This window comes from Bufo gargarizans, chromosome 4, assembly GCF_014858855.1.
Source record: "Bufo gargarizans isolate SCDJY-AF-19 chromosome 4, ASM1485885v1, whole genome shotgun sequence".
NCBI lineage: Eukaryota > Metazoa > Chordata > Amphibia > Anura > Bufonidae > Bufo > Bufo gargarizans.
In genome coordinates this window covers 318,308,017-318,320,253 of record NC_058083.1, presented here as the reverse complement: position 1 = coordinate 318,320,253, position 12,237 = coordinate 318,308,017, and the positions used below count along the sequence as shown (strand labels likewise).

The window sequence follows — 12,237 nt, the reverse complement described above, 5'->3', positions numbered from 1 at the left end:
ACAGACATCTTAGTTTCCTACTTTTCCATCATCCTATCCGCCTTCTCAACACCCTATCCTGCCACCCCCAATACTGTGCCCACTGCGCTCCCCAATACTATACTTCAAAAACAGATAGTCCCCCTGAAAATACTAGTACCACACAAATAGTGCTCCTTTCAATAATTAGTGGCACACAGTGTCAGCAAATAGTGTCCTTGGCACAAATAGTGAAAACATAATGTTCCCCCCAAATAATTGTGCTAAGCTGATACTATGCCAGCGTGCCCCCCACAGTAATAGTGCTCCTCCAAGTCCCACCAAAAGAAAAACAATTCTGCCAGAGTGCATATTGTTAACAGGGCACTCAATAGTAATAATGGTCCCATTGTGCCTATACTAGTAGTACTCTCTGTAGTCCTCCAGTAGTAATAATTCTACTTATAATGTGTGCTAGTAGAAAAAAGCTCCCTAATGTGTATCAGTACAAAACGTAACCCTTATAATATGCACTATTAAAAAAATACCATCTTAGAATGTGCGCCCCCCCCCAAAAAAAAATCACCCTTATAATGTTTGCCAGTACAAACAATACAACCATCAAATGTGTGCAAGTACAAAAACTATCCCCTTACTTTTCACATCAGACCCCCATATCAGATCCTCAATCAGATGAAACCCCCATATTACACCTCAGATCAGACCCCCATATCAGATCCTAAAATCAGACTCCCTATATCACACCTCAAATCAGACCCCTATATTAAATCTCCATATCAGATCCTCAGATCAGTCTCCCCTATCACACCTCAGATCAAACTCCCATATCAGATCCTCAAATCAGACACCCCCATATCAGATCCTCAGACCTCCAGATCAGACCTCAGATCAGACTCCCATATCAGATCCTCAGACCCCCATATCAGACTTCAGGTCAGACCTTCATATCAGATTCTCAGACGCCCCCCCCCCCCCCATAATGGATCCTCAGACCCCCATATGAGATTATCAGACCCCCTATATCAGATCCTCAGACCCCCCCATATCAGAGCTCAGATCAGAGCCCCATATCAGATCCTCAGACCTCAGATCAGAGTCACACACCCCAGTTTCAGACCCAAAATAAATAAATAAATGTACCTCTCCTGCTCCGCTGCTGCTCTCCAGGTCCAGCATCCTCTCCTGAAGTCTCTGCTCGGTGGTGTGGGCCCACGCTGCACTGTCACCTGACTGTGTACAAAGTCAGGTCATAGTTTACACTGTGGATCCTGACACTATATGCAGCCAGGGCATAGCAGTGCGGGCACAAAGAGGACCAGGGAGGAAGGGTGAGTTTAGCGCTCACAGTGCTTCACTGCTCTGTTCCTCCTGCATACTAGTGAGTGCTTCCATAATGGAAGAGCTTTCTACTAGTCATTTTCTAAGACGCACTGCATCTTATAAAGCAGAAGATACCATAATTGGCGGTGTGTTTCAGGCAAGGGTAGCCCTACTGGTGCCCCCAGGTTAGGGGCCCGGTTGCAATTGCCACTGCTGCAACCCCTTTTGCTATGCCACTTGTGTTAGCTGCTACGGAAGACCTAATTGCTATCTAATTACTAACTGGGGTAAACTAGCTCTATAATGAGGAATTTATTTTGCCAGAGACCATTCCCAAGTCACAATCCCAGAATAATCTGTACTAGTAAAAGCTGACAGTCTTACCGCAGGTCAAAATGGGCAGAGTTCATTCAGAGCTCGGTCAGGCTGGAGGAAGAGAAGGTCAATATGTTGGTCATCGTTTACACATTAACAGAAGCCACACAACCCAGTTTAGAAACTGGTGTAATGCTTACAAAACATCTAGCGAAACCTGAGACATACTATCAGAAAATAATGAGAAAATCAAGGTGAGACTTTAAGTGGTTGTCCAGATGTCAGATATTTTTTTTCTCAGTAATAGTGCCACATTTGTCCATTTGTTTTTATAAAAACAGCAGTCCCTTTTTACAAATTCTGGACAAGCCCTTTAAATCAAGTAGGTATTGATTTGTAAGTATAAATCTCAGGCAACTTGTGAGTATAGGCATTTGTGTGTAAAGTATAGTCGTGACCACCAATAATAAAACCTCAGACATGCTGGCTGTTAGGGCTTGTTCACATCACCGTTATATATTCCATTATGGCTTTACGTTATAACATGGTTATAACGGAAAATAACGTAATCCATAAGATGGAAATCAAAACCGAAACCTTTAGAGGCATTCCATTTTGATCCGACATAAAAGAAGTATATGGGCAAGTACAAAAACTGAAGGGCACACCAAATACATCCAAACAGAGTGCAAGCCACAGTATAATAACACAACCATATGAAATGAACAAAAAGAAATACTGCATGCAAGGCTGCACCTCTTATAAAAATATATTATTTATTTGAAACACAAAACTCCAAAGATAAAAACATTGTATACAATTGGAGCACTGGGTGTGGACTACACATATGTCCAACACACATCCCTACAACCACCAGTTTCTAAATGGAATCATATGAACACTGCCAGAGCATAATACATGAATATAGCATCATAAATAAGGCATCAAAAATTCCGGATACTTATCATGATAGACAAATCAGCGGGCATGGTGTAAGAATAAATGCGCATGACGCGTATCGCCAGGTCAGATTGGCTTCCTCAGGGGTCCATTAAAACTTTGCATTCCGTCCAGCATAACGGAAACCATACGAATCCGTTATGCTTGCCCATCTACTTGTATTATGACTAGAGTTGAGCGAACACCTGGATGTTCGGGTTCGAGAAGTTCGGCCGAACTTCCCGAAAATGTTCGGGTTCGGGATCCGAACCCGATCCGAACTTCGTCCCGAACCCAATTGAAGTCAATGGGGACCCGAACTTTTCGGCACTAAAACGGCTGTAAAACAGCCCAGGAAAGAACTAGAGGGCTGCAAAAGGCAGCAACATGTAGGTAAATCCCCTGCAAACAAATGTGGATAGGGAAATGAATTAAAATAAAAATTAAATAAATAAAAATTAACCAAAATCAATTGGAGAGAGGTCCCATAGCAGAGAATCTGGCTTCCCGTCACCCGCCACTGGAACAGTCCATTCTCAGATATTTAGGCCCCGGCACCCAGGCAGAGGAGAGAGGTCCCGTAACAGACAATCTGGCTTCATGTCAGCAGAGAATCAGTCTTCATGTCATAGCAGAGAATCAGGCTTCACGTCACCCACCACTGCAACAGTCCATTTTCATAAATTTAGGCTCAGCACCCAGGCAGAGGAGAGAGGTCCCGTAACAGACAATCTGGCTTCATGTCAGCAGAGAATTAGTCTGCATGTCATAGCAGAGAATCAGGCTTCACGTCAGCCACCAATGCAACAGTCCATTGTCAGATATTTAGGCCCAGCACCCAGGCAGAGGAGAGAGGTCCCGTAACAGAGGATCTGGCTTCATGTCAGCAGAGAATCAGTCTTCATATCATAGCAGAGAATCAGGCTTCACGTCACCCACCACTGCAACAGTCCATTTTCATAAATTTAGGCCCAGCACCCAGGCAGAGGAGAGAGGTCCCGTAACAGACAATCTGGCTTCATGTCAGCAGAGAATCAGTCTTCATGTCATAGCAGAGAATCAGGCTTCACGTCACCCACCACTGCAACAGTCCATTGTCATAAATTTAGGCCCAGCACCCAGGCAGAGGAGAGAGGTCCCGTAACAGAGGATCTGGCTTCATGTCAGCAGAGAATCAGTCTTCATATCATAGCAGAGAATCAGGCTTCACGTCACCCACCACTGTAAGAGTCCATTTTCATAAATTTAGGCCCAGCACCCAGGCAGAGGAGAGAGGTCCCGTAACAGACAATCTGGCTTCATGTCAGCAGAGAATCAGTCTTCATGTCATAGCAGAGAATCAGGCTTCACGTCACCCACCACTGCAACAGTCCATTTTCATAAATTTAGGCCCAGCACCCAGGCAGAGGAGAGAGGTCCCGTAACAGACAATCTGTCTTCATGTCAGCAGAGAATCAGTCTTCATGTCATAGCAGAGAATCAGGCTTCACGTCACCCACCACTGTAAGAGTCCATTTTCATAAATTTAGGCCCAGCACCCAGGCAGAGGAGAGAGGTCCCGTAACAGACAATCTGGCTTCATGTCAGAAGAGAATTAGTCTGCATGTCATAGCAGAGAATGAGGCTTCACGTCAGCCACCACTGCAACAGTCCATTGGCATATATTTAGGCCCAGCACCCAGGCAGAGGAGAGAGGTCCCGTAACAGAGGATCTGGCTTCATGTCAGCAGAGAATCAGTCTGCATGTCATAGCAGAAAATCAGGCTTCACGTCAGCCACCACTGCAACAGTCCATTGTCAGATATTTAGGCCCAGCACCCAGGCAGAGGAGAGAGGTCCCGTAACAGAGGATCTGGCTTCATGTCAGCAGAGAATTAGTCTGCATGTCATAGCAGAGAATCAGGCTTCACGTCACCCAACATTGGAACAGTCCATTGGCATATATTTAGGCCCTGGCACCCAGACAGAGGAGAGGTTCATTCAACTTAGGGTAGCCTCGCAATATAATGGTAAAATGAAAATAAAAATAGGATTGAATGAGGAAGTGCCCTGGAGTCCAATAATATATGGTTAAGGGGAGGTAGTTAATGTCTAATCTGGACAAGGGACGGACAGGTCCTGTGGGATCCATGCCTGGTTCATTTTTATGAATGTCAGCTTGTCCACATTGGCTGTAGACAGGCGGCTGCGTTTGTCTGTAATGACGCCCCCTGCCGTGCTGAATACACGTTCAGACAAGACGCTGGCCGCCGGGCAGGCCAGCACCTCCAAGGCATAAAAGGCTAGCTCTGGCCACGTGGACAATTTAGAGACCCAGAAGTTGAATGGGGCCGAACCATCAGTCAGTACGTGGAGGGGTGTGCACATGTACTGTTCCACCATGTTAGTGAAATGTTGCCTCCTGCTAACACGTTGCGTATCAGGTGGTGGTGCAGTTAGCTGTGGCGTGTTGACAAAAGTTTTCCACATCTCTGCCATGCTAACCCTGCCCTCAGAGGAGCTGGCCATGACACAGCTGCCTTGGCGACCTCTTGCTCCTCCTCTGCCTTGGCCTTGGGCTTCCACTTGTTCCCCTGTGACATTTGGGAATGCTCTCAGTAGCGCGTCTACCAACGTGCGCTTGTACTTGCGCATCTTCCTATCACGCTCCAGTGCAGGAAGTAAGGTGGGCACATTGTCTTTGTAGCGTGGATCCAGCAGGGTGGCAACCCAGTAGTCCGCACAGGTTAAAATGTGGGCAACTCTGCTGTCATTGCGCAGGCACTGCAGCATGTAGTCGCTCATGTGTGCCAGGCTGCCCAGGGGTAAGGACAAGCTGTCCTCTGTGGGAGGCGTATCGTCATCGTCCTGCCTTTCCCCCCAGCCACGCACCAGTGATGGGCCCGAGCTGCGTTGGGTGCCACCCCGCTGTGACCATGCTTCATCCTCATCCTCCTTCACCTCCTCCTCATCCTCGTCCTCCTCGTCCTCCAGTAGTGGGCCCTGGCTGGCCACATTTGTACCTGGCCTCTGCTGTTGCCAAAAACCTCCCTCTGAGTCACTTCGAAGAGACTGGCCTGAAAGTGCTAAAAATGACCCCTCTTCCTCCTCCTCCTCCTCCTCCTCCTGGGCCACCTCCTCTTCCATCATCGCCCTAAGTGTTTTCTCAAGGAGACATAGAAGTGGTATTGTAACGCTGATAACGGCGTCATCGCCACTGGCCATGTTGGTGGAGTACTCGAAACAGCGCAACAGGGCACACAGGTCTCGCATGGAGGCCCAGTCATTGGTGGTGAAGTGGTGCTGTTCCGCAGTGCGACTGACCCGTGCGTGCTGCAGCTGAAACTCCACTATGGCCTGCTGCTGCTCGCACAGTCTGTCCAGCATGTGCAAGGTGGAGTTCCACCTGGTGGGCACGTCGCATATGAGGCGGTGAGCGGGAAGGCCGAAGTTACGCTGTAGCGCAGACAGGCGAGCAGCGGCAGGATGTGAACGCCGGAAGCGCGAACAGACGGCCCGCACTTTATGCAGCAGCTCTGACATGTCGGGGTAGTTGTGAATGAACTTCTGCACAACCAAATTCAGCACATGCGCCAGGCAAGGGATGTGCGTCAAACCGGCTAGTCCCAGAGCTGCAACGAGATTTCGCCCATTATCGCACACCACCAGGCCGGGCTTGAGGCTCACCGGCAGCAACCACTCGTCGGTCTGTTGTTCTATACCCCGCCACAACTCCTGTGCGGTGTGGGGCCTGTCCCCCAAACATATGAGTTTCAGAATGGCCTACTGACGTTTACCCCGGGCTGTGCTGAAGTTGGTGGTGAAGATGTGTGGCTGACTGGATGAGCAGGTGGAAGAAGAGGAGGAGGAAGCCGAGAAGGAGGAGGTGGCAACAGGAGGCAAAGAATGTTGCCCTGCGATCCTTGGCGGCGGAAGGACGTGCGCCAAACAGCTCTCCGCCTGGGGCACAGCTGCCACTACATTTACCCAGTGTGCAGTTAGGGAGATATAGCGTCCCTGGCCGTGCTTACTGGTCCACGTATCTGTGGTTAGGTGGACCTTGCTACAGATGGCGTTGCGCAGTGCACACTTGATTTTATCGGATACTTGGTTGTGCAGGGAAGGCACGGCTCTCTTGGAGAAGTAGTGGCGGCTGGGAACAACATACTGTGGGACAGCAAGCGACATGAGCTGTTTGAAGCTGTCTGTGTCCACCAGCCTAAATGACAGCATTTCATAGGCCAGTAGTTTAGAAATGCTGGCATTCAGGGCCAGAGATCGAGGGTGGCTAGGTGGGAATTTACGCTTTCTCTCAAATGTTTGTGAGATGGAGAGCTGAACGCTGCCGTGTGACATGGTTGAGACGCTTGGTGACGGAGGTGGTGGTGGTGTTGGTGGTACATCCCCTGTTTGCTGGGCGGCAGGTGCCAACGTTCCTCCAGAGGCGGAGGAAGAGGCCGAGGCGGCAGCAGCAGAAGAGGTAGCAGGGGGAGCCTGAGTGACTTCCTTGGTTTTAAGGTGTTTACTCCACTGCAGTTCATGCTTTGCATGCAGGTGCCTGGTCATGCAGGTTGTGCTCAGGTTCAGAACGTTAATGCCTCGCTTCAGGCTCTGATGGCACATCGTGCAAACCACTCGGGTCTTGTCGTCAGCACATTGTTTGAAGAAGTGCCATGCCAGGGAACTCCTTGAAACTGCCTTTGGGGTGCTCGGTCCCAGATGGCGGCGGTCAGTAGCAGGCGGAGTCTCTTGGCGGCGGGTGTTCTGCTTTTGCCCACTGCTCCCTCTTTTGCTACGCTGTTGGCTCGGTCTCACCACTGCCTCTTCCTCTGAACTGTGAAAGTCAGTGGCACGACCTTCATTCCATGTGGGGTCTAGGACCTCATCGTCCCCTGCATCGTCTTCCACCCAGTCTTGATCCCTGACCTCCTGTTCAGTCTGCACACTGCAGAAAGACGCAGCAGTTGGCGCCTGTGTTTCGTCATCATCAGAGACATGCTGAGGTGGTATTCCCATGTCCTCATCATCAGGAAACATAAGTGGTTGTGCGTCAGTGCAGTCTATGTCTTCCACCGCTGGGGAAGGGCTAGGTGGATGCCCTTGGGAAACCCTGCCAGCAGAGTCTTCAAACAGCATAAGAGACTGCTGCATAACTTGAGGCTCAGACAGTTTCCCTGATATGCATGGGGGTGATGTGACAGACTGATGGGGTTGGTTTTCAGGCGCCATCTGTGCGCTTTCTGCAGAAGACTGGGTGGGAGATAATGTGAACGTGCTGGATTCACTGTCGGCCACCCAATTGACTAATGCCTGTACCTGCTCAGGCCTTACCATCCTTAGAACGGCATTGGGCCCCACCATATATGGCTGTAAATTCTGGCGGCTACTGGGATCTGAGGTAGTTGGTACACTAGGACGTGTGGATGTGGCAGAACGGCCACGTCCTCTCCCAGCACCAGAGGGTCCACTAACACCACCACGACCATGTCCACGTCCGCGTCCCTTACTAGATGTTTTCCTCATTGTTATGGTTCACCACAACAACAAAAATATTATTTGGCCCAATGTATTGTATTCAAATTCAGCGGGATATAAATTTGAGGCCTAGTATTTAGGCGCTGGGTGACCGGTATGGATTTAGTGACAGAATTAGACTTGGAAAAGCACAGTAGCGTGTGTGTGAAGTTATTCTGAATGACCCTATGTGCACCTTGAATATTATATACCCTTTTAGGGATAGATTTCAAATAGCTCTGATATAGCAGAAACCACTAAATTATGAAATTGCTAAATTGGGAATTGTATTTCAACCCTGAACAGAAAATGTGCTTTAACGGACACTAAATAACTTGCCCAGCCACAACAGTACAGCGGTAACGACAGATTTAGCAGGATATAAATTTGAGGCCTAGTATTTAGGCGCTGGGTGACCGGTATGGATTTACTAACAGAATTAGACTTGGAAATGCACAGTAGCGTGTGTGTGAAGTTATTCTGAATGACCCTATGTGCACCTTGAATATTATATACCCGTTTAGGGATAGATTTCAAATAGCTCTGATATAGCAGAAACCACTAAATTATGAAATTGCTAAATTGGGAATTGTATTTCAACCCAGAACAAAAAATGTGCTTTGACGGACACTAAATAACTTGCCCATCCACAACAGGACAGCGGTAACGACAGATTTAGCGGGATATAAATTTGAGGCCTAGTATTTAGGCGCTGGGTGACCGGTATGGATTTAGTGACAGAATTAGACTGGGATATGGCCAAAAAATAACCACACTATTGCTGGTTAAATGCACTTGGTGTGACAGCTTGACCAACCACACTACTGAGGGTTAAATGCACTTGGTGACGGGCGCAGCTTGCCCCTGATGTAGTATATGGCCAAAAAATGAACAGACTATTGCTGGTTAAATGCACTTGGTGTGACAGCTTGACCAACCACACTACTGAGGGTTAAATGCACTTGGTGACGGGCGCAGCTTGCCCCTGATGTAGTATATGGCCAAAAAATGAACAGACTATTGCTGGTTAAATGCACTTGGTGTGACAGCTTGACCAACCACACTACTGAGGGTTAAATGCACTTGGTGACGGGCGCAGCTTGCCCCTGATTTAGTATATGGCCAAAAAATTAACAGACTATTGCTGGTTAAATGCACTTGGTGTGACAGCTTCACCCTGATGTAGGCTTTAGCCAAAAAACAACCACACCATTGAGGGTTAAATGCACTTGGTGACAGGCGCAGCTTGCCCCTGATGTAGTATATGGCCAAAAAATAAACAGACTATTGCTGGTTAAATGCACTTGGTGTGACAGCTTCACCCTGATGTAGGCTTTAGCCAAAAAACAACCACACCATTGAGGGTTAAATGCACTTGGTCGCAGCTTGGATGCACTTGGTCGCAGCACCGCACAAGACACAAAATGGCCGCCGATCACCCCAGAAAAAAGTGACTGACAAACGGTCTGGGCAGCCTAAAAACAGTGAGCAATTGAATTTCAGCAGCTCAATGATACACAGCTGCAGATCGATCGATTAATCAAGTCCTTTGGAGGAGTTAATCTGCCTAATCTCGCCCTACTGACGCAGCCGCAACCTCTCCCTACGCTAATCAGAGCAGAGTGACGGGCGGCGCTATGTGACTCCAGCTTAAATAGAGGCTGGGTCACATGGTGCTCTGGCCAATCACAGCCATGCCAATAGTAGGCATGGCTGTGACGGCCTCTTGGGGCAAGTAGTATGACGCTTGTTGATTGGCTGCTTTGCAGCCTTTTAAAAAGCGCCAAGAAAGCGTCACAAAAGCGCGAAGAAAGCGACAAACACCGAACCCGAACCCGGACTTTTACGAAAATACTTTTACGAACTTGAACTATACAGTTCAAGTTCGCTCATCCCTAATTATGACGGATCAAAACGGAATGCCTCTAAATGATTTCGATTTGATTTCCATCTTATGGATTCTGTTATAACCATCTGAAATACATAACGGTGATGTGAACAAGCCCAGTGGTGACTGCAAAGCATAGAGATTTCAGTGGGATTATACACATTGAGGACTTCATCGAGGCAGGGGCATATGTCAGTGCAGTGGTGCTCAGCATGAAGATGTCCACAATACAATCTTCAGTAAGATGAAAATGTGGCATTCATGATCTTTAAAATATTCTCTTTTTTAGTGCTTCAGTCTTCCATAAAATAAACTGGCAAAAGGGTGCAGTATGCAACAACTAGGCGACAGTTGTTTTTTGCTTATTGATCTTCCATAGGCCTTCTTTATGCATCCTTGTACCAGTGTATTTTATAAGTGCATTAGTCTTGCATTAAATGGAATATGTTAAAGATAGCGATTGCCGAATTTTCATCTTACTTAAGATTAGATATGAGATGGATACATGTATATGAGACAGATATATAGACTTATTGACAACAAAAAAAAATCATCCAGATAAAAGAAACTCAGATTGCTGCAAAACTTGGCATGTAGTTACGTTTCAAGCAGATACAGTAGGTAAACAATTAGAGGTGCTGTCTCATTGTCACAGGCTCTTGCCAACTAAAAGCTTCTGCTGCCCTATAAAAAGGCTGTTAGAAGCTACTTTTGGGTAGTTTTGTACATCTTGGTGAGAGATTGTTGACTGCTAGACATTCCTCTATAACGCACTTTTTGCCCAGCTAACAGACTTTGAGAGGAGGTAAATTATTGTACTTAGAGAAACAGGATGGTCATTTTGGCGAATTAGTCAATTTAAAAGAATGCAAAAGAATTGTACCAGAAAGGCAATCAGGTCACAGTGGTCCACATTTACTAATCTGAACGCACTTACATCCTAGTGTAAGTTGCACCAAAATGGGGAGCAATTTGGCACATCTCACAAAATCTCTGCATGCCTTATGGTACAATGTTTGCTTAGCCCATGTTGGAGTTTTTTTTTCTTTATGTTGGACCTGTGTTGGTTGAGCCATACGTGCAATTCCTGTGTCTTACGGCCCACATACTGTGAACCACAGCCACGTTAGACTAACACACTTGGATTTGATTGTATAATCATCATACATTTTTTATTGGGGAATGCACATTTACATGAGATTCAGTTTTGGGCTCTATATACCACAAAAGGATACAGGAGAGCCAGAAAGAGTTCACAGCATATGCAGCATCTAAGATTAAAGAAGTGAGCAGAACATAGGAACAAAGAAGCAACTGTAATATTCAAGTTTTTGTCCTGATTCTGTTTTTCCAGGTGTTAAAGGATGGACGCCTTGTAAGTAAACCTGGAATTTCTTCACATCCACTTTTGAGTGCAACTCTGTTTGGAAGATTGTATCAAAAAGACCCAAATTCAAAGTGATCTAGATACAATATTCAATGTCAGAAGAAATTTTCTGTGCCATTTCGCAAATGTAAAAAAAAAAAATATATATATTTCATGTGTGAAAATGATTCATCCTATGTTCTTGGCAAACAAAAATTTATGTATACAGTGGTAAAGTATTTTAGGTCACTTTTTATTATCATAAAATAATATAAAACATATCTTCCACATTTATGATCAATAAACTTTATTGCACTGATGCGTATAACATGTTATTTTAGGCAACATTTACTACAATTACCTTTACGGTCTTTCAGAAGATTTTATGTACCTTTGAGTCCGTGCACATGTATGTTTTTTTTTTTTCATGTTTTAAAGACCACAGTAAATTATATCTGAAAATAAACAAGATTACGGTAAATGGCCACTATACTTTCAACAAACGTATAGACCAATGGGTTATACGCTTATATGACAAAACGTTTTAATGTATGTTATTAGAAACCACAGAGACAAGTTTTCTGTCTCATCCCAGTACTGGATTCACAGTTCCACTAATCAGTGGTACTTTATAATGCCCCCCCCCCCCCATTCTTTTACTGAGGGTGTGCTACAGAGAGATATGTGAACTGGATCTCATTTTTGTGTCGTGTATGGGAAACATGATAGCTTATCTCTGCTCACTGGAAAACACTGGAGAGACTACCAATTAGATATAGAGTCTACAAAGGGCTTAAATGGTGAAAAATGCAGGATAAAGAATATAAAATGGGATTAATCGTGCACACACATCAATATCAGAAGAGTTGGTAAATGTCAACTATGCCTATTGACTGTAATGACATTTTCTGGGGTTGTAGTATTTTTTTATAGCAAG

The 12,237-nt window shown here is 46.1% G+C and overlaps 1 protein-coding gene across 1 annotated transcript in view; it reads left to right on the top strand.

Moving 5' to 3' along the window:
* Positions 1-11,619, top strand: part of LOC122936134 (pantetheinase-like) — a 97,469-nt gene extending 85,850 nt beyond the window's left edge. The window contains exon 8 of the mRNA XM_044292167.1: positions 11,289-11,619. Coding sequence (XP_044148102.1) covers positions 11,289-11,396 — 108 coding nt within the window. The 3' untranslated portion in view covers positions 11,397-11,619. The remainder of the gene's footprint in view (positions 1-11,288) is intronic.
* Positions 11,620-12,237: the final 618 nt, after the last annotated feature.